The 23,755-nt window shown below is 44.9% G+C and overlaps 1 protein-coding gene across 1 annotated transcript in view; it reads right to left on the reverse strand.

Moving 5' to 3' along the window:
* The window catches only part of CFAP20DC (CFAP20 domain containing), a 167,043-nt gene extending 153,650 nt beyond the window's left edge, over positions 1–13,393 (reverse strand). Inside the window, exons 1-3 of the mRNA XM_074957357.1 lie at positions 13,228–13,393; positions 2,805–2,895; positions 468–557 (exon numbers count right to left, since the gene is read on the reverse strand). Coding sequence (XP_074813458.1) covers positions 468–557; positions 2,805–2,825 — 111 coding nt within the window. The 5' untranslated portion in view covers positions 2,826–2,895; positions 13,228–13,393. The remainder of the gene's footprint in view (positions 1–467; positions 558–2,804; positions 2,896–13,227) is intronic.
* Between the last annotated feature and the right edge of the window lie 10,362 nt (positions 13,394–23,755).

Here is a 23,755-nt window from a genome sequence, read left to right on the forward strand (position 1 = left end):
CCCAAACTTACAGCCAAAGTGTTAGGCTACTTTGATTGTTCTTAAGACTGTCAAGAGGTATGTAGCAACAAGAATTTTATAACAATGCAGAGATGGTAATAATAATATTCTCAGTAAATTTCTGGCTTTTCGTAGTATATTTTATAAATAAAATATGTTGACAGATATGTGATTCATGATCCACTGGCCCAGACTTGACCCAATGGTTATCAGAATAGCAAAACAATTTTAAGCTTTGTTCCACTAGAAATATTTAAGCTATAAAACTACAGCTGTGACCAATCCAGTTTGCAAGCAGGCATAAAGTGCTAATTTAAGTGGTCATTTATTCTGTTATGGTGACAGAACTGCAAGTGACAACTTTTCCATAGTCAGGTCAAAGCCCTCATTACCTTCTAATTTTAAGCTTCATGTACTTTTTTCCACGGTTTATACTTCAGGTCTTATAAGTCCCCCATAAAACTTACTTTCCAAATTGCTGATGGACTGCCATAGATCTTCCATTTTGCTCCTGGATTCTTGCCTTGAGCACTGAACATTTCAACAAATGGGCCACCCTGTGATAAAATTGTTTAAGGATACGTCACTCTAGCCAGGTGTTGAGCATAGCATCATCAATGAGCACAGTTTGCTAAATCCGAGTAGGTCAGAGCAAATGCTCATGAAACAATAGTTAACTCTGGTTAATATAAATATTATTGACCACAGTCAACCGCCACCATTTTTTTTTTAACACAATCAACAAATGGCACTCTTGACTTCATAGTCTGATTTTACTGCAGCATCAGAGTCCATGCTTCCTTACAACACTATCTTCTTTGGTAAAGGAAATAGGATATGTTTTTACCATTGTCCTTTCTTTACATGCAAGCAAAAAACTAAACAAGCAAACAAAAAAACCCCCACCAAATTCTTAAACATGGCATGTAAAAAATATTAAAAACGTGCAAGAGGTGAATGGCTATTATTTTCATGTGTTTTATTTCTGCAACTCACCTGTCTCCGCAGGCTTCCTCCCACTTGAGCCTGTGCCCTGTGTTTAGGCTGGTATAATAAAGAATCTTCCACACCTTTTTTTGCTGGATCACCCAAGTGTTTTTATTTACAGTGTTCGTGCAGTTCCCCGATCCCGCAACAGCTAGTGCTCCACAGACCCTCCCCAGGGCCTCCTGGCTTTTGAGGCTTCCTTCTTTGGTAAGGAGACAACGATACTACCCTCCTGTCTCCTCCCAGGCTAGCCCCCCCACACTGAGGTTTTCCCAGGGCTTTTATAGCCCTCTTGTGCCTCAGCCCAGCTGTCAGTACTTAGCTCAAAGTGTTCCTCGGAGCCAGCCCTTGTCAGGGCTTGCAGCTGGGCTCCCTGCTGAATACCTGTGCTGTGTCTCTACCCCTGGCCTCCTGGCCAGAGAGCAGGCTGCAGCCAGCATTTTGGCAGGGCCTTAAAGGGATTTACCCCTGCCCTACCACATCACCCTAAAAGGATTTTCTGAATAATGCTCAGTTAAACAGAAGAATATCTATTAATTTCTAGTAAAGAGATGTAGCCAATGCAGTCGATTTTTGATTTTTCAATATTTCATCCATCATGAATCATAACAGAACTTTACTGAGGGTTTTTGAGACGCCACTTTTGCACTTTAACTGAGTTTAGTAATTAAGGGCCCATTTCAGATATTCATAAATTCCAAGGGCACAAAGACCACTGTAATCATCTACTATGACCTCCTGCATAATAGGTGACAGACCTACCCTCTCCAAATTCCTAGAGCATATATTTTAGAAAAACATCCAATCTTGATTTAAAAACGGTCAGTGATGGAGAATCTACCACGACCCTTGGGAAATTGTTCCAGTGGTTAATGACCCGCATTGTTAAAAATGTACACCTTATTTCCAGTCTGAATGTGTCTTGCTTGAGCTTCCAGCGATTGGACAGATTTTTACACCTTTCTCTGCTAGACTGAAGAGCCCATTATCAATTATTTGCTCTCCATATAGATACTTATAGACTGTAATCAAGTCACCCCTTAACTTTCTCTTTGTTAAACTAAATAGATTTAAGAAGCTCTATAACTATAAGGCAGGTTTTCTAATCTTTCATCATTCTTGTGACTCCTCTGAATCCTCTCCAATTTATCAACATCCTTGAATTGTGGACACCAGAACTGGACACAGTATTCCAGCGGCTATCACACCAGTGTCAAATACAGAGGCAAAACAAGCCCTACTCAAGATTTCTGTGTTGATGCATCCCAGGATTGCATTAGCCCTTTTGGCCACAGTGTCACATTGGGAGGTCATGTTCATATGATTAAGCACCATGATCCTCACCCCCAATCATCTTCAGCCATTGCTTCCCATGATACAGTTCCCCATTCTGTATGTATGGCCTACACTCTTTGTTCCTAGATGTATGCATTTACATTTAGTCATAATATAACACACATTGTTTGCCTGCACCTAGTTTACCAAGTGATCCAGATTTCCTCCATGATGGAGGAAACAAGGAACAAACAAAACCCACTGCACTGGTAACCTGAAGTCAATAGATCTACTCACAGATTAAAGGACTGAACGATCAAGTTCTCAGACAGGTACTAAAGTTTTTGAAAAAACAAACTTGGGTGTGTTTGTATCTGATATTATTTGCAAAAATTAATTATTATTTCTATATTTGCAAATAAGGTTTAGAAAATATTGACCAATTAAACACCTAAGAAGGTTTCAACATCAAGGGTGTTTGTGTTTCAGCTTTGGAAGACATAAATGAAAGGAAGTAAAAAAAATAGCAATTTCTGCTTTACCTGATACTCGTTTCTGAACATTCTTGCAGATATTTCACAGTTCGAAAATAATGTCAGCACCCCAGTGAGTAATAAAGACTTACAGATGTTGCTGAAAATACAAGAGATTTTATTGTTAAACATTATTCCACCAAAAAAGTCTTCCTATAATCAAGTAGGAATCCATGTTTTAAAAGTCAATTAGCACATTTCTAAAATACTGTTCATTACAGCAAACTTGTAACTCGTCAGCATAAAAAGCTACCACAAAGGAATTAAGATTAGAAAACTGATTTATACTGTTGGTGTCTCTTGAGCAATGTTTCTTTACATAACCACCATTCAACCTGACCTTCCAGATATACCCAGTTAAAATGGCCACTCTATCCCTAGCCTTTATTTTTAAGAAAGGAGGATCCACTTATCTTTTTAAAATCTTCAGAAAGGTTTGATGAGTAAATATATACTATCTTCAACATATATTGTTTATTTCTCACTGTTACCAACTGTTCACTGGAAAAGGTTAAAAATCCATTAAACAAGAGCTTTGACTTTAACACAGAAAAACAGAAATTTATGGAATACATATAATGGAAACCTCATTTTCAACCAGAGATGTGAGGCAGAGACTTATTCCACAAGTTACTTTTTTAAAAATTTCATCACTCTACATTCAGGATGGCTAGTGTAAGTATCAAACCAAATGATATAGAGGTGCCTATCTAGAGGCATGCTGAAGCCAATGAGAACTAAGGATGTGTTGCACCTTGGGAGAATCAGGACTATGGTGAATTAAGGGTTTGATTCTGCAAACACCCAAGCACCTCCAAATAGGTGCTGAGTGCCCACTGCCCCCATTGACTTCAGTGGGAACAGAGAGTACCCTGCACTTCTCAAAAGATGCTGCGCACCTGCAGGTTTAAGCCCTAAATGCTAATCTAGAACCCAATCCCAGGAGGTGGCAAGTTCCCTCACTGTGGGAGTGGAGAGTACTCACCAACTCACAGGGGCACTGTTGCAGGACTGTGCCTACAGTGTATACCTTTTGGCAATGTCCATTTGTGCTTAAATTCAGGGATGGAATACTTCAGAGAATTAAGATGATCTTGGACATGGTGATATTTCCTTAGATCCTGAAACTGTTCTGTTAGTGGACCAAAATAACATGCCTACCAGCAAACTCAGAGATGCCATCCATGTCTGAGATGTTTAAGCATGATTATGAAAAGAATTAGGGATCTTGGTTGGACCTCTCTCTCCCTCTCCTTCCCCCTACACACAGAAACCAGGCTCTCTCTCTCTCTACCCCCTCCCCTCCAGTCTTTTTGCTATCCATGGACAAGGAGTGGGGGGACTTGGCTCCTTAGTCCTCACCCCTCATTTCATCCCTGACCCCCCACCCCCAAACAGGGAGAAGGGAAAGCTTGGCCCCAGGAATGCTGCCCTCTTATGCCAAATATGACCTTTAATTTCCTTGAACAGTCCCAGGTCTGACCCCCTTCCCAAGATGATCCTCCTCCTCTTCTTCTCCTCCACCGCTGCCTCCTCCTGCCCCTTCATGCTCTCCTCTCCCCCAGAATGTGCAATGAAGATCTGACAGGCAGCAAGCTAGAGGCTGCATGGACACTAATGGACTATGTGAACATACTCTAGGTACTTACAGCATGCCAGCAGGGTCCACACGGGACAAAGTGCAACGTGCAGCCCGTGGCTTGGGAGATGAATCCAGCAGCACTCCAACCCATTCAAAATTGCTGTAGCTTGCCTCCTATCAGACCCTCATTGCAATCTGTGCGTGTGCCATAGAGGTGGTAGAAAATAATGCCCCCCATGGCCGTGGCACTCTTTGCTGTGTTTGTCAGACCCAAGTGGTGGCGAGTGACACACAGATTTTTATATACTCTGTATGTGTGCGTATGCTTGAAAAATAGTAGAATAAGCCTGGATTAGTAATTACATGTAAAAATCAGGATTACAGAAAATTAGGGACGGTTAGCATCTCTCCAAATCACACGTACCATTTATCTTAAGAACTAGCTTCACCAAAAAATTGATCTTTCAAAACTGAAAAGCATTTAAAAGCTTTACATGTTATAAAATGGTACATAACTCTGGGTGAATTAGTAAATGTATGCCCTGATCTTTCATACACTTATGCACTAGTTGTTCCATGGGTAAAATTACTCACATACATGTTTGCAGAATCAGGGCCTTAGAGAGCTAACTGATTAATATTTTAATTTTATTGATTCAATACTGTCTACTAGTATTTTGATGTATAGCTTGTATCATACTGTAAACCACACTATTTGTTACAACCAAGTTATTTGTCAGTAAAAGAAACTGAAACAGATAGTGTAACTGGTATAATTATTTAAGAAAGGCACATTAATAACTATATTAAGTAACAATTGACAACCATGAATTAGTCATGTTACAAGTTTGAAATCAGTATACTATTTCTTTGTTCTATAAATAAAGCAGTCTGGCAGTACATTAACAATTTCTGGAAAATGTTATTGCTCTAATTTTTATTTTCCTCTATTCAGATCTCATCTTTGCTATTATTCAGGGCTTTTAAACCAGAAGAATGTTCAACATTCCACAAATCATTCCTTAGCCAAGAATACCGTACTTTGAAGCAAATCTTACAGTGACCAATGTGCTGATCCATTGAACCAAAATTCACATGGAAAGCAGGTAGTGAAAGGGCGATAGCACAGGTTATGTCCTCTTACAGTAAGTATTTATAATGTACTTATTATTGTGACCCAGATGTGCAGGCACCCTGTCAGTCTGGGGCTGAGGATTCCATCACCCAAGGGTTTGAGTTGCTGTTGCTGTGTTTTGTTTTTGTCAGACCAAAGCCCTTTTACACAGGCTTGCAGCTTCAAAACATCAGGACCAGATCGGCCAAGTGTCATTTGGCACTTCTGTCATGCCTTCCAGCATTTCTGGGAAAATGTCACACATAGATATGTAAGGCAGAGAGCCCCTAATAAAAAAAAAATGGTGTAGGGGGAAGTTGCACTAGACTGCAAATCCAAATACCTGGAGTTCTTGTCTCATTTCTTCCATAGAGTGTCGTTAATATTTTTGCTGTTCACCACCCTTACTGATGAACATGGTCTTAGGCACCTTGGAACAGAACTCTGGTCTATAATATAAAGGACCCAAATTTCATCCCCTTTGCCATTCTACTTTTCAGAACGAACGTGCCAAAGCTAGTTAGCAATGTGGTTGGGTATACTGTCTGCAAGCACAGCTGTAACCAGTAGACCATACTTTGCTCCCAGAGCCAGAATCAGAACCTAGGAATCATTATACTTAGTACTTCACTACTGTCTCACAAATAGAGGTGTAACGCACGGACAAAGTGTCTTCTCCTGCTCTGGGAACTGATCCACATAGAGGATAATAACCTACTTCTGCTACCAGTTAACTTTTTAGCAACTGCTCAAGCACAAGAGGTCTGTGTCATAGATCTAAAGTCCTAGTTCAACCTCTGCTGATGACTCATGCAGAGAAAAATACAGCATGTGATGATTATGAATTTATCTTTTATATATATATACATATATATACACACCTAGATACATTCATGGAGGATAGGTCCACCAATAGCTATTAGCCAGGATAGGCAGGGATGGTGTCCCTAGCCTCTGTTTGCCAGAAGCTGGGAATGGGCGACAGGGGATGGATCACTTGATGATTGCCTGTTCATTCCCTCTGGGGCACCTGGCATTGGCCACTGTTGGAAGACAGGATACTGGGTTAGATGGACTGTTGGTCTGACCCAGTATGGCTGTTCTTATGTAATTAAAGATTGTATCATGAGGCAGATACACAAGGGGCAGAATTAAGATACCCCAGATAACCCTAATTCTGATGCTTGTCTTTGCAAATTTGATGTTCCTTCACTTCTTTTAAGTCAGCACTTACTGGGGCACCGGAATACCCACTTTTAATGAACTAAAGAGTCTTTCACCTGCAAGCCACCAGTTTAAATCCAGCCTAGCGCTCTGTAGAGCTTGAAAGTTGTTTCTATCTAATTGATATTTGGTGACTACTCTACAAGATGAGGTTGGTGGGTCTCATTTCCAGCTCCTACATCATAAACTCCCCACTGTACATTCCACTGATTGTCAGACTCAACTGAGGTTAAGAACTGCAAAGGCCATGGAGATGAGGCTACCCCAGTTGGACCTAGAGGAAGTTTCCCCCATATCCAGGTTAAGGCAAGCTGGAAGGGCAGTGTGGATTGGAAGCTTGCTGCGCAGAGAAACAGAAGATTTCATTTGCTAGGGATGAAACTAATGCCTTTCACCAGTACTAAATCCACACAATTTTTTAAAGCTGAGATTTAGCAATATGCAAATTAGCTCATTACATAATTTGAATAACGTCACATGGAGTTGCCAAAAAAACCTAACAATTATGCTGGTCCTAATTAATAAAAGGAGTCTTGTCACTTACTTCAGTGGAAGTCGGATCACACCCAAGTAGAGCAAGCAAACTTGTGTCTGGCCAAACTACATAAACTCACTCATCTCACACAGCTTTATTATTGCTGTGAACGTATCAATGAAATGATAGTTTTTTCTAAAATATAAATATACAGAGGAACACACTGCAATACATTTTGCTTATATATTACCTACATGTAATATTTTGAGTGCTTGCATTAACTTAATAGAAAAGACTACAATTAATTTTATTTTCTGCATGAGGATTGGTAGCTATTGGAGATACTAAACATAAAATGAATGACAATTTTTTATCGCGTACATACTATGATAATACTAAGTGGCACATCTGTGAGGCACTAAATGTCATTAGTCATTAGAGACTAATGTCTCTAATATTCTGGGACCAACACAGATACAACTGCACTGCAAACACTAGTGGAACATAAGACTTTCCCAGATTGGTTTCCATACTATAGTCCTATATTGGGCATGACATTCATGCATTGCAAGGATTGAAACGCAACAGTTAATGGAACTGTCTGAGTTATGATAATATATGCTTTAAGCAGAACATTCTAGAAACATTGAGATTTGCACCTTCTTTCATCCCCACACCTCTCAAAAAAATCTTAATTTTTGGACCGACAAAAATGCTTAAAATCCAGATAGACTAGAGTTTTTGGAAAAACTACAGTATCTTGAAATTTAAAGTCCTCCAGTTTTTAACATTTTTTTCAAATAAACAAACATCTTTATAGAATGCTGTATAAAAAGAAGTATTCTCTCATTTTTCAGCCAGGGATCAAAATTCTTATTTTATTGCCCTACAGCATGTACTTTTAGTATAGTGCATCTGTCCAACTGGGGACACAGAATCTGCAGCATCAAAGTGATAGACTATCAGGAAGGCAGTTATAAAATTATGTCACACTATAAGACGTATTCATTTTCCCTACTAGGACTTATTTTACAGTGCTCCTGATCTGTACACTGACTTTTTAAAAAAATCATTAGTTTTACAATTCTTTCCCACAGTGTAAAACAAAATATAGCATACTCCCATTTATCTGAATAGCACGGGAGACATGGATTTTATTTGGATATTGATAGTGTAGGAGCCATAGAGCAGTGGGTGGCCTCCCCCAGAAGCCAGGGGCTTGTTGTCATCCTCCTCCTCGCAGCCCTGGCTATGGGTCTCTGCTTTGCCCTATTGAGACCACAGACTCTCCCACCTGCATCTTGCGACTGCAGGGATCAGGTCTCACAGGCCCTATGGCAGTGCAGGGAGCCCTCTGAAGCTCTGCTGTCATGGCCTGATTCACTCACTCTAACAGGTTTCAGAGTAACAGCCGTGTTAGTCTGTATTCGCAAAAAGAAAAGGAGTACTTGTGGCACCTTAGAGACTAACCAATTTATTTGAGCCTAAGCTTTCGTGAGCTACAGCTCACTTCATCGGATGCATACTATGGAAAGTACAGAAGATGTTTTTATACACACAAACCATGAAAAAATGGGTGTTTACCACTATAAAAGGTTTTCTCTCCCCCCACCCCACTCTCCTGCTGGTAATAGCTTATCTAAAGTGATACACATTGTAAGGAGAGTGATGATAATCAAGTTGGGCCATTTCCAGCACAAATCCAGGTTCTCTCCCCCCCTACACAAACCCACTCTCCTGTTGGTAATAGCTTATCTAAAGTGATCACTCTCCTTACAATGCGTATGATAATCAAGGTGGGCCATCTCCAGCACAAATCCAGGGTTTAACAAGAAGGGGGGGGGGGTAGGAAAAAACAAGGGGAAATAGGTTACCTTGCATAATGACTTAGCCACTCCCAGTCTCTATTCAAGCCTGAGTTAATAGTATCCAATTTGCAATAGTATCCAGTATGCATCCGATGAAGTGAGCTGTAGCTCACGAAAGCTCATGCTCAAATAAATTGGTTAGTCTCTAAGGTGCCACAAGTACTCCTTTTCTTTTTGCGAATACAGACTAACACGGCTGTTACTCTGAAACCTGTCAATTTGCAAATGAATTCCAATTCAACAGTTTCTCGCTGGAGTCTGGTTTTGAAGTTTGAAGAGAGTGATCACTTTAGATAAGCTATTACCAGCAGGAGAGTGGGTTTGTGGGGGGAGAGAAAACCTTTTGTAGTGGTAAACACCCATTTTTTCATGCTTTGTGTGTATAAAAAGATCTTCTGTACTTTCCACAGTATGCATCTGATGAAGTGAGCTGTAGCTCACGAAAGCTTATGCTCAAATAAACTGGTTAGTCTCTAAGGTGCCACAAGTACTCCTTTTCTTTTTTCTACTCACTCCAACCTAACAGTATATACCCTAGGGTCTCTCATTACCTTCATCCACCACCACCATTTTAGACCCAAATATATCTCTATCCAGCATCGATGGCATTTCCCCTACTATTTACTCTTTACGTCAGAACTTCTGCTACATAATCTTAGTTTTATGATCTGTCACCATTTACGTGCAAGAAATGAATTCCGTATCTCACTGGTAAGGCTGTGAGTCTGTCACGGAGGTCATGGATTCCGTGACTGTCTGTGACCTCCATGATTTCTGCAGCAGGGGTTTGGATATGTGGGTGGGGACTCATACCACAATCCTGTAAACACATATGTACATGCTTAACTTGATTCATATGAGCAGTCCCATTGACTTCCATAGGGGTATTCACAAGAGTAAAGTTATGTGCATGTGTTTGGAAGATTGGGGTTCTAGAATTTCGTAAACAGTATTTGTTGAAGATATGTTACGAAGTGAATTTGTAGCTAGTACTTTTGACAGGGAAAGGAGACTTCAGTATAAGACTGTTAATACATATAACTCAGCATAACAGTCCTAAAGCTAATGCTGATTTATGATAGGCTGGAACACAACAGAGAAAGCAGTTAATCATAGATGAAAGGTTTTAACATCTTCTAGACAAATGAAGTCTACATACTGAATATTTAAAACTAGGTCCGTCACATTGCTATATATTTTCTCAAAATACAAGTTAACATATCAGATGTATATTAATATCCTTTTTTACCCACACCAAGACTATCAATGTTTCAATATAAAAACAAAGTAAAAAATAGTCTTTACAGAAAACTGCAGGATATAACAATGAAACACCTGTTTATTTTATAAGTTAAAGCTACGAACAATTGTTTGCAATACATGTTAGGTATGAGCTCAAACACCAATACCAATAATAAATGAGTCCCTTTGTCTACAAAGTACTCAAGCTTTCAGATGAGTGCTATTGTACTTTTCAGCAAATGAAACATTTTAATGAACATAGCTTGATGTCATCCATACTGTATAAGTCTAGTAAGTTTAACTGATTACATTTATAGCATCAAAGATTCCTACAAAACCTGGACTCATCGTTAACACTAGGATAAAGCACCAAAGACTAGACAGCAGAGAAGAATCCTGGCACAGGCAACAGCATACAATAGGTTGGGCTGTCACTCCCATCACTGATATGATTTTTAGGAATCATATAAATCCTGCATTCCATAAGCATGGAGCTAGAAACTGCCAACATCCACACACCACTCCTTGTCTGTTTTCAGCATTGTACAGTGCAATACTGAATTAGAGAGGAGCCCAAAGCAAAACCCAGAGCTGAACACCAATTTGGGGGGACAGTTTTGGATCCTCATCCAAATATTATGGCTCGAGTTTATCTCATGTACATACTGGACTTATGCATTTCAATAACAGTTCTTTGGGTTCTTTGGCATGGGGGTGTCATCCCATATTTTAGTTTGTATGTTTTATTCACTTACTAGATAACTATATTTTATATTCATGCCTCCCTCCCTATAAAGGAATAGACATTTTAGACCACTTCACCATGCATTTCAACAGAGTGATGTTGTGATACACAGCAATGACATTTTAAGGCACCGCCATTGCAGTTAATTGTGACAGGCTGCCATCCTATAAAATACCCCCTTGCAATGGCAAAGCACATACATTTCCATGGCAATACTGAAGAACAGCTGAACTACCTGTCCACCACAGCCTGGCCAGACCCAACGTCAGAGAGGGTTAATATCCCCACCACCACTGCTCATGTGGGGAAATACAGGGGGGCTGGGAGGGGCTCACCTGTGGGGACCATTGCGAGGGCGCAGAGAGGACAGCACCAAGCAAGGTCTCACCTGCAGGGGGGTTTCACCTTGGGGAGTGCATGAGCATCTCACCTGGGGCACTGTATCTGGGAGGGGAAGCATCTCACCTAAGTCTCTCACCCAGGGAGTGTATGAAGGGGATGGGGGTCTCACATGGGGGAGTGTGTGAGAGAAGCTGGGAAGAATGTCTCCTCTGAGGGAGTGTGTGACAAGGCAGGGGTTCTCACCTGAGGGAGTGTGCATGGGGGGGGCATGCACCACACCTGCAGGGGGTTCTCACCTGGGCAGCGTGTGAAAGGGGAGAGTGCTTCACCTGCCGGGGGGTCTCATCTGCGGGAGTGTGCATGGGGGGGGGGCACGCACTGCACCGTGGGGGGTTCTCACTTGGCGGGGGGGGGGGTGTGGTGTGTGAAAGGGGAAAGTGCATCACCTGCCGGGGGTCCGCACTGGGGGGAGTGTGTAACAGAGGAGAGTGCTTCACTTGGGGCAGTGTGCATGGGGGGGGGCATGCACCATGCCATGAGGGGTTCTCACTTGGCGGGGGTGTGTGTGTGTGTGTGTGTGTGTGAGAGGGGACAGTGCTTCACCTGGGGGAGTGTGCATGGAGGGGGGGCATGCACCACGCCATGAGGGGTTCTCACTTGGCGGGTGTGTGTGTGTGTGTGTGTGTGAGAGGGGACAGTGCTTCACCTGGGGGAGTGTGCGGGGGGGGGGTTCTCACTTGGCGGGGGGATGTGAGAGGGGAGAGTGCTTCATTTGATTGGGGATTGGTCCTGCTTTGAGCAGGGGGTTGGACTAGATGACCTCCTGAGGTCCCTTCCAACCCTGATATTCTATTCTATGATTCTATGATACCTGCGGGGGTTCTCACCAGAGGGAGTGTGTAAAAGGGGAGAGTGCTTCACCTGGGGGAGTGTGCGGGGGGGGGTTCTCACTTGGCGGGGGGGGCAAGAGGGGAGAGCGCTTCACCTGCGGGGGGGCTCTCACCAGGAGGAGTGTGCGGGGGGGCCGGGCCCCTCACCTGCGGGGCTCGCCTCTCACCTCGGGGAATCACGTCACTCCCGGGGGAATCCGCGCCCACGGCAGAGCTCACACGCTGCGCCTGCGCCTCCCAGGGCCCGGTCTCCGCGCGGCGACGGGGGTGGGCGGAGCTTGCGGCCGCTCGTGCCCGCCCGCCCGTTTGCAATGGCGACGTGCGGAGACGCGCGCCGGGGGGCGGGGGTGAGGGGATCGCCGAGTTATCGATAGGCCCCAGCACCATTCCCCCCCCCCCCCGACAGGCCAGGAGAGCGGGAACTGCTGGCCCTCCGCCTCATCCCTGGCTCGCCCCGCAAGCAGCGCCCCCACCCCGCTGCGAGGCGGCTGCGCTCCCCCGCTGCCGGGCACAGCCTCGGGCGGGCTGAGGGCGGTGGCCCCCGCGCTCGCTGCGCGCCGCTGAGGGAAGGGCGGCGGGCTGGGCGCGCCGCGGGGCTGCCGAGGGTGGGACCGCAGAGGAGGCGGGCCGGGAAAGGGGAGCCTAGCGGGGGGGCCCAGCACGGGGTGACTGCAGCCGTCCCCCCCCCCCGCCTTCCCGAGCCCGCATTACCCCCCACCTGTGGCCGGCGCGGGCTGGCTGCGGGGGAGGGGAGAGCCTGGGGTGGGAGTCCCCGGGCTGGGGGCGGACTTGGCCCTGGTGACCCGGGGGGCGGTTGGGAGCAGGCGCCCCTCAGCGGGGCCTCGTGCCCCCGTGTGGCGGGGCGGCCTGCGGGGGCCCGAACGCTGCCTGGGCCCGCGCGCAAGGCCCGGGGCGCGGGGGTGTCCGCGAACCGCTCGCCCGCTCCTGACCCGGGCTCCCGACGGGCTTCGCCGCGTGCGTTGGGCTGTGGCGAGCCGGAGAGCGACTGTCGGGTCGCGGGTTTCCAAGCCACTGGAGGCGGCGTGCAGGTGCCTGGTGTCTTTCTCCCAAGAGCGGCGGCTGGAGAAAAGGCCCCGTTACTGAAACATCCCAGGCAAACGCAAAGAGTTTCCACTGCGTGCGTCCCCTGAAGTGAGCTGTAGCTCGGGAAAACTTACGCTCAAGTAAATTGGTTAGTCTCTGAGGTGCCACAAGTCCTCCTTTTCTTTTTGTAAATTTGATTCCGATTTTAGTCCGACGTTCTTGTAATGGTAGTTCATTTGATAGCACTGTTTATTCCTAAAGGTTTATTGCCTTTTCATAGGAATATAATTTCAATCTTTTTTCTTTAACGTATATAGGATCATTCTTACTGAGAGGAGTATTCAGAATTCAGTAACCCATCCCTGGTTAAAAGAAAAGGAGTACTTGTGGCACCTTAGAGACTAACCAATTTATTTGAGCATAAGCTTTCGTGAGCTACAGCTCACTTCATCGGATGCTTTCAGTGGAAATACATCCGATGATTAAATTTAATCAACCCTGGTTGATTATTAAATTTAATCCTTAAAGTTCCACAGCTTCCTAGTAGGGTAGAATTATAGTATAGTCTGGGTAGGGAGAGGGGAAGAGTTAAATCAGTTATGAAACCTATCTGGCTGTCTCATGTTACCTTGGGATTTTAGAAGACATGGTATCCTGTGCTGTATTACCACATAATAGATTGTATTGATCAGAGTTTGTTGGGTACTAAAGAACAGAAGAACAGCCTTACTGGGTCCAACCAATGGTCCATCTAGCCCAGTATCCTGTCTTCCGACAGCCACCAGTGCCAGGTGCCCCAGAGGGAATGAACAGAACAGACAATTATTGAGTGAGCCATCGCATGTCGTTCATCCCCAGTTTCTGTCAGTCAGCGGCTAGGGATACTCAGAGCATGGGGTTGCATCCCTAACCATCTTGGCTAATAGCCATCGCTGCGACCTATCCTGCATGAACTTACCTAATTCTTTTTTGAACCTAGTTATACTTTTGGTCTTCACAACATCTCCTGGCAATGAGTTTAGCTGGGTGACTGTGTGTTGTGTGAAGAAGTACTTCCTTTTGTTTGTTTTAAACCTGCTGCCTCTTAATTTAATTGGGGGACTCTTGGTTCTTCTGTTATATGAAGGGGTAAATAACACTTCTGTACTCACTTTCTCCATACCATTAATTATTTTATAAACCTCTTTCATATCTCCTTACAGTGATCTTTTTTCCAATTTGAAAAGTCCCATTCTTTTTAATCTCTCCTCATCCGGAAGCTGTTCCACACTCTTAATCATTTTTGTTGCCCTTTGCTGTACTTTTTCCAATTCTGATATTTTGAGAAGTTAAGGACAACCTTAATGGTAAAATTGGTACAGTTTATTAAATAACAAAAATAGTTTACAGAGTTAGGACTAAAGAGAGAAGATGTTAGCTTCCAAAGAAGGGTGAAAGAACTGTTAGGCTGATTTGGGGAGACAACAGATGGTAGTGGAACTCGGTAGTTTAAGCTAAAGTGATGTTAAATTCATTTCACACAGCTCTGTCGAAAGAGTCTGAAGCTTATGTGACAGGAAGGCAGGGCCTGAAGTTCTGAAAAATTCCACAAAAAGCTAAGACTTGGGCAGAAAAGCCTAAGGTTAATCAGATAAGTGTAGCAAGCAGCTGTGATGTGGGGAAGCAGCTATGTGCCTGTTCAGGACAAAACTGACCAATAGGCCTTTTGCCAACCGCAATGAGTGATTATTAAATGGAGACACTGGGAGAGGGAAACATTACAATTTAATTATGTATTTATTTAGATTTCTACCAGTTTGTACCAAAAAGGCACCTAACCTTTGCTCTAGGCACCTTGTGACTCACAAATTACAGTTAATCAATGTAAAAACCAGAAAGTAACCAACCATCATAAAACTTAGCCCCAGTGTAGACTAAGTAGCCTGTCATGCTTCTGAGGTGTGATTGGTAGCAATATATTTATAATGACTGCTATAGAATTTCTTATTAGTTCAATAGCCATCTTCACCTGTCTTAGACCACTGTTTTCTTTTTCTTTAACTGCTCACTTTACTGCTATATTTGAATTGTTTAAATATTGCATGGTTACTAATTCATGACAATGATGTATAAACATCAGGATTGGAAATTAGGCCACTATACAGTATACATTGACTAGAACTTCTAAAAAGGGTGTGTTTAGCTTTTCGTAAGTGCTTGACTAATAATTTTTTTTAGGAAAAATGTGAATTTGTCTCTTACCTTCTGGTACACTTCTACTATGCTCTAAACTTAACCCAATTAACTTCACAACCTGTTTCAATGAACACACATTTTTCACCTTAATATATAATAGGAAACAACAACATATGGACTCCCCTTCCTGATGGAAAGATCCCAAGCACAATATGGGGTTAGTTCTCCTGTCTTTTGAATTAAAATACAAATGTAAGCTGCATTATGTTGGGAACTGAATTGACTTAATTTAGATTATTCAGTGTGCTACAGAATATTTGATATGTGATATTAAAAACAGGCTTCTTTAAAGGCCCCCCCCATATCCATGGGAATATTACTGTAATTTTCTTCACCCACTCCTGACTCGGACTTATTTGAGAGCATCAGTTAGGCTTGGAGCAGCCTGCCCGTTAATGTATGCCAAGTGGCCTCCCCTGCTGTGTAAAGCTCCATTTCAGCTGTAATGACAATTTGTCAACTTGTTCTGTACTGCGTTATTTTGAATTGGCCCTACCTGTGCCTTTTCAGACTGTCATCTCTTCCAGTTTGGGATTCGCTTATCTGACTGTTGCAATTTATCTCCTGTAAAAGGCTGTGTACACTTATATTGCACCATAACTAATAAATAGTAATCCTAATGACAAAGTAAGAAAGCATCTTGTCACCCTACAGGAGGTCCCAAAGCTCTGTGCTATCATTCCAGATTTACTGAGTCACTGGCTAGAGCAGAGTTAGAAGAGAGAGAGGGATTATGAGTTATAGTGGAAACTGCAAACTTCCTTTGAAGTAGTAAGTAAAGAGAAGTACCATCTGTGAATGGATTGAGTTATTCTTTCTGGCTGTTAATATATTTTTTACAAAATCAAGAGTCATATCATGTCTTTTCTCATCACATAATAAAATCACAGACATGTAGGGCTGCATGAGACCACAAGAGGTCATCTAGTCCCGCTCCCTGCCCTGAGGCAGGACCAACTATACCTAGACCATCTGTGATAGGTGTTTGTGGAATTCCCATCACTGGAGGTTTAGACAACCTACCTTGGAAACATTTTCCAGTGCATAACTATCCTTCTAGTTTTTCAAATATCTAACCTAAATCTCCCTTGCTGCAGATTAAGCCTATTACTTCTTCTCCTACCTTCAGTGGGCATGGAGCACAATTGATCACAGTCTTCTTTTGAAGAGCCCTTAAAGTATTTGAAGACTTATCAGATCCTCCCTTAGTCTTCTTTTCTCAAAAGTAAATACACCCAGTCTTTTTTTTAACCTTTCCTCATAGGTGTGGTTTTCTAACTTTTTTTATCATTTTTGTTGCTCTCCTCTAAGCTCTCTCCAGTTTGTCCTCATTTTTCTTAAAGTGTGGGCCCAGAGCTGAACATAATAGTCTATCTAAGGCGGTGGTTGCCAACCCGTCGATCCTGGAGCCTCTGCCAGTCGAGAGTGATCTCCGAGCAGCTAAAAGTCCAGCGGTGCAGCAGGGCTCAGGCCTGCCTGCCTGCCATGGCCTCACGCTGCTCCCAGAAGTGGCTGGCTGGTGGCACATCTCTGCAGCCCCTGGGGTGGGGAGGGGAGAGGCAGCTCCGCACCCTGCCCCCAGCACCGTTTGCGGGTGCGGGCAGTGCATGGAGACCTGCTGCCCCATTCCCCCTGCCAGGGGCCGCAGAGATGTGCCAGCAGCCAGCCGCTTCCAGGAACGGCATGAGGCCAGGGCAGGCAGGCAGCCTGCCTGAGCCCTGATGCGCCACGGGCCGGGAGCCATCTGTGGTAAGCGCCTCCCTCCTGCACCCCAATCCCCTGCACCAGCCCAGAGCCCCCTCCTACACCAAACTCCTTCCCAGACCCCTCACCCTCTCCTGCACCTCAATCACCTGCCCCAAGCTCATAGAATCATAGAATATCAGGGTTGGAAGGGACCTCAGGAGGTCATCTAGTCCAACCCCCAGCTCAAAGCAGGACCAATCCCCAATCAAATCATCCCAGCCAAGGCTTTGTCAAGCCTGACCTTAAAAACTTCCAAGGAAGGAGATTCTACCACCTCCCATCCCAGCCAATGCACACCCCACATTTGAGAATGCTACACTGATTTGTGACCATCCCTGGAGGATTTTGGATCTATAAACCACAAATGACACTAATAAAATCTAAAATTCATGAAATGTCCGGTGGATTCTATGAGATTAAGTGCACTGTGCCCATATGACCGCTGCAGCCAAACTCCCTCCCAGAGCTTGCACCCTTTACTCCTGCACCCCAATTTTCTGCCCCAGGCTCAGCCCAGAGCCCCCTCTCAGACCCTTGGCCCCAGCCCAGAGCCTGCACCCCCTCTTGCACACCTGCTCCAGCCCGGTGAAAGTGAGTGAAGGGTCGGGGGGAGAGCGATGGAGGGAGGGGGGAATGGAGTGAGTGGGGCGAGGCCTTGGGGAAGAGGCAGGGTAGATCCTGGGTTGATGTTAACTTCAAAAAGTGACCTTGTGTGTGAAAAGGTTGGAGACGACTGATCTAAGGCCTTACCAATGCCAAGTAGAGTGGGACAGTTACCTCCTGTGTCTTACATGTGACACTGTTAATACACCCCAGAATATTAATCTTTTTTACAACTGCATTACATTGTTGACTCTCATTCAGTGTGATCTGCTATAACTTCACATCCTTTTCGCAACAATACTGCCTTGTTAGTTATTCCCCATTTTCTGTTGTGCATTTGACTTTTTTCTTCCTTAGTGTAGTACATTGCACTTGTCTCTGTTGAATTTAATCACATTGTTTTCAGACCAATTCTTCAATTTGTAATGATTATTTTGGATTCTAATCCTACCTTCCAAAGTGCTTGCAACGCCTCCCAGCTTGGTGTGACCCACAAATTTTATAAGCATACTCTCCATCCCACAATCCAAGTCATTAATATTGAATAGTACTGGATACAAGACTGACCTCTGTGGAACTCCACTACATGCCCCCCCCATCCCAGTTTGATAATGAACCATTGATGATTATTCTGAGTACAGTCCTTTAACCACTTTTGCATCCGCTTTATAGTAATTTCATCTACACCACATTTCCCTAGTGTGCTTATGAAAGTGCCATGTGGAACTATGTCAAAAGCCTTTCTAAAAAAAAATCAAGATAAATCACGTCTACGGCCTTCCTATCCGGTGGGCCAGTAACCCTGTCAAAAAGGGAAATTAGGTTTGTTTGGTAAGATTTGTTCTTTACAAATCCATATTGGCTACTGTTTATCACCCGTTTAGCCTATAGGTGGTTTCAAATTGATTAATAATTTGTTCCAGTATCTTTCCAGGTATGGAAGTTAGGCTGACTGGTCTATAATTCTCTGGGTCCTCTTTGTTCCCCTTTTTAAAGATAAGTACTGTTTGACTTTCTTGAGTCCTCTGGGACCTCACCTATCCTCCATGAGTTCATAGAACCCTAGAATATCAGGGTTGGAAGGGACCTCAGGAGGTCATCTAGTCCAACCCCCTGCTCAAAGCAGGACCAATCTCCAACTAAATCATCCCATCCAGGACTTTGTCAAGCCTGACCTTGAAAACCTCAGAGGAAGGCGATTCCACCACCTCCCCAGGTAACGCATTCCAGTGTTTCACCACCCTCCTAGTGAAAAAGTTTTTCCTAATATCCAACCTAAACCTACCCCACTGCAACTTGAGACCATTACTCCTTGTTCTCTTATCTGCTGCCACTGAGAACAGTCGAGATCCATCCTCTTTGGAACCCCCTTTCAGGTAGTTGAAAGCAGCTATCAAATCCCCCCTCATTCTTCTCTTCTGCAGACTAAACATTCCCAGTTCCCTCAGCCTCTCCTCATAAGTCATGTGCTCCAGTCCCCTAATCATTTTTGTTGTCCTCTGCTGGACGTTTTCCAATTTTTCCACATCCTTCTTGAAGTGTGGGGCCCAAAACTGGACACAGTACTCCAGATGAGGCCTCACCAGTGTCGAATAGAGGGGAACGATCACGTCCCTCGATCTGCTGGCAATGCCCCTACTTATACATCCCAAAATGCCATTGGCCTTCTTGGCAACAAGGGCACACTGTTGACTCCTATCCAGCTTCTCGTCCACTGTAACCCTTAGGTCCTTTTCTGCAGAACTGCTGCCTAGCCTTTCGGTCCCTAGTCTGTAACGGTGCATGGGATTCTTCCGTCCTAAGTGCAGGACTCTGCACTTGTCCTTGTTGAACCTCATCCGATTTCTTTTGGCCCAATCCTCTAATGCGTCTAGGTCCCCCTGTATCCTATCCCTGCCCTCCCAGTTTAGTGTCATCTGCAAACTTGCTGAGGGTGCAATCCACGCCATCCTCCAGATCATTAATGAAGATAATGAACAAAACCGACCCTTGGGGCACTCCACTTGATACCGGCTGCCAACTAGACATGGAGCCATTGATCACTACCCGTTGAGCCCGACAATCTAGCCAGCTTTCTATCCACCTTATAGTCCATTCATCCAGCCCATACTTCTTTAACTTGCTGGCAAGAATACTGTGAGAGACCATGTCAAAAGCTTTGCTAAAGTCAAGGAATAACACGTCCACTGCTTTCCCCTCATCCACAGAGCCAGTTATCTCGTCATAGAAGGCAATTAGATTAGTCAGGCATGACTTGCCCTTGGTGAATCCTTGCTGACTGTTCCTGATCACTTTCCTCTCCTCTAAGTGCTTCAGAATTGTTTCCTTGAGGACCCGCTCCAGGATTTTTCCAGGGACTGAGGTGAGGCTGGCTGGCGTGTAGTTCCCCGGATCCTCCTCCTTCCCTTTTTTAAAGATGGGCACTACATTAGCCTTTTTCCAGTCGTCCGGGACCTCCCCCGATCGCCATGAGTTTTCAAAGATAATGGCCAATGGCTCTGCAATCACAGCCGCCAACTCCTTTAGCACTCTCGGATGCAGCGCATCCGGCCCCGTGGACTTGTGCTCGTCCAGCTTTTCTAAATAGTCCCGAACCACTTCTTTCTCCACAGAGGGCTGGTCACCTCCTCCCTGTGCTGTGCTGCCCACTGCAGTAGTCTGGGAGCTGAGCTTGTTCATGAAGACAGAGGCAAAAAAAGCATTGAGTACATTAGCTTTTTCCACATCCTCTGTCACTAGGTTGCCTCCCTCATTCAGTAAGGGGCCCACACTTTCCTTGACTTCCTTCTTGTTGCTAACATACCTGAAGAAACCCTTCTTGTTACTCTTAACATCTCTTGCTAGCTGCAACTCCAGGTGTGATTTGGCCTTCCTGATTTCACTCCTGCATACCCGAGCAATATTTTTATACTCATCCCTGGTCATTTGTCCAATCTTCCACTTCTTGTAAGCTTCTTTTTTGTGTTTAAGATCCGCAAGGATTTCACTGTGAAGCCAAGCTGGTCGCCTGCCATATTTACTATTCTTTCTACACATCGGGATGGTTTGTCCCTGTAACCTCAATAAGGATTCTTTAAAATACAGCCAGCTCTCCTGGACTCCTTTCCCCCTCATGTTATTCTCCCAGGGGATCCTGCCCATCAGTTCCCTGAGGGAGTCAAAGTCTGCTTTTCTGGAGTCCAGGGTCTGTATTCTGCTGCTCTCCTTTCTTCCTTGTGTCAGGATCCTGAACTTGACCATCTCATGGTCACTGCCTCCCAGGTTCCCATCCACTCTTGCTTCCTCTACTAATTCTCCCGGTTTGTGAGCAGCAGGTCAAGAAGAGCTCTGCCCCTAGTTGCTCACAGTTTTTTAAAATCTACTTTTTTGAAGTCCATTGCTTCTCTCCTTCCATTCCTTAGAACAGGGGTGGGCAAACTTTTTGGGAGGGCCACATCTGAGTATGGAAATTTTATGGCGGGCCATGAATGCTCACGAAATTGGGGGCTGGGGATGCGGGCTCTGGGGTGGGGCTGGGGATGAGGGGTTGGGAGTGCAGGAGGGTGCTCCGGGCTGGGACTGAGGGGTTCAGAGAGCAGGAGGGGGATCAGGAATGGGGCATGGAAGAGGGTCAGGGGGCAGGCTCTGGGCAGCGCTTACCTCAAGCCGCTCCCAGAAACAGCGGCATGTCCCCCCTCTGGCTCCTACGTGGAGGTGAGGCCAGGAGGCTCTGCGCGCTGTCTTGTCCGCAGGCGCCGCCCCTGCAGCTCCCATTGGCTGCAGTTCCCAGCCAATGGGAGCTGCGGGGGCAGCGCTTGGGGAAGGGGCAGCGTGCAGAGCCCCCTGGCTGCTCCTACGTGTAGGAGCGAGAGAGAGGACATGCCGCTGCTTCTGGGAGCAATGTGGAGCGGGACAAGCCCCGGACCCCGCTTCCTAGCTGGAGCTCGAGGGTTGAATTAAAATGTCTGGATGGACAGATGTGGCTCCCGGGCCATAGTTTGCCCACCCCTGCCTTAGAATCATGGAATATGTCCTTTCATGATCACTTTCATGCAAATTGCCTTCACTACCAATTTTCCTGCAACGCAGAATCAGAATTAAAATGGCTGTGCCCCTGGTTACTTCCTCCACCTTCTGAAACAAAAAGTTGGCCCCAATACATTTCAAGCATTTATTGGACACGTTGTGTTTTGCCTTATTACTTTACCGAGTACTAGTTAAAGACAGTAAAGGTCCCCAATTACTACCAGGTCTTGTGTTTTGGATATTTCTGTTGTTTTAGAAATGCCTTCTCCATCTCCTGATTTGGTGGTCTGTAGCAGAGCCTTAACATGACATTACCCTCATTTCCCCTCATTTCTTTTTATCTTCGTCCAGAGACTTTCATCTGATCTGCCTTTCACCTTCTCCTGGACCTCAGAACAAGTGTATAGATATATTCTTGATGTATAATGCAAAACTTCCCTCCTTTTTGTCTCTGCCTGTCCTTCCTGAACAAGCTGTATTCTCATACCAGTGTTCCAGTCATTAGATTTATCCCACCAAGTCTCTGTGGTGCCCATTAAGTCATAGTTTAGCTTATTTACTAATACTTCCAGTTCTTCTTGTTTATTTCCTATACTCCTTGCACTGTGTAAAGACATCTAAGATGCTCAGCAGATTCCAGATTCCCCCAGTCTTATCCCTCTTCTTGTTCCTATGGCACTCTTGTAATTTCCAACCCTTTCCCCCGCCCCCCAACACATGTAGCCCTCAGTTAAGGTCACCTTTTTTATACCTACTAGTGGGCTTTTGTCATCTGCCGCCTTTGAACCTAACCTAGATTGCTAGGTCTGTGTGCAAAGATGCTCTTCCTCTTCTGGGTCAGATTGACCACGTCTCTTCCCAGTTGTCCTCAGAAAAGCATCCAATGATCAAGGAAGTCTGCACCCTCCTGTTGACATCTGCGTAGCCATGCATTCATCTCCAGGATGTGTGTATCCCTCCTGGGCCCTTATCTTTAACCAGGAGGATGGATGAGAACACCTGCATCCCTAACCCCTTCATCTTTGCTCCTTGAGCCCTGTAACCACAGGTGATCTGCTTAGGGTCAGACCTGGCAGTATCATTAGTGTCTACATGGATGAGCAGCATGGGGTAGTAGTCAAAGGGGCCCATGAATCTCATCAATGTTTCCGTAATGTCTCGGGTGCTGGCTCCAGGCAGGCAACATGCCTCGAAAAAATCCTGGTATCTCTGAGATTAATATCTCAGTTGACTTCCTTGACTGGTGTGTATCCTAGTAACCAAAAACTAATCCTCAGTTATTATGCTATGTACAGGTAAGCTATATTACACACACATAGCTATATTAAAAGAACATTATTAAGGATTTTGTTCAATATCTTCATTAACGATCTGGAGGATGGTGTGGATTGCACCCTCAGCAAGTTTGCAGATGACACTAAACTGGGAGGAGCGGTAGATACGCTGGAGGGTAGGGATAGGATACAGAGGGCCCTAGACAAATTAGAGGATTGGGCCAAAAGAAATCTGATGAGGTTCAACAAGGACAAGTGCAGAGTCCTGCACTTAGGACGGAAGAATCCCATGCACTGCTACAGACTAGGGACCGAAAGGCTAGGCAGCAGTTCTGCAGAAAAGGACCTAAGGGTTACAGTGGACGAGAAGCTGGATAGGAGTCAACAGTGTGCCCTTGTTGCCAAGAAGGCCAATGGCATTTTGGGCTGTATAAGTAGGGGCATTGCCAGCAGAGCGAGGGACGTGATTGTTCCCCTCTATTTGACATTGGTGATGCCTCATCTGGAGAACTGTGTCCAGTTTTGGGCCCCACACTCCAAGAAGGATGTGGAAAAATTGGAAAGAGTCCAG

Source organism: Natator depressus, chromosome 7 (genome assembly GCF_965152275.1).
Source record: "Natator depressus isolate rNatDep1 chromosome 7, rNatDep2.hap1, whole genome shotgun sequence".
Classification (NCBI taxonomy): domain Eukaryota; kingdom Metazoa; phylum Chordata; order Testudines; family Cheloniidae; genus Natator; species Natator depressus.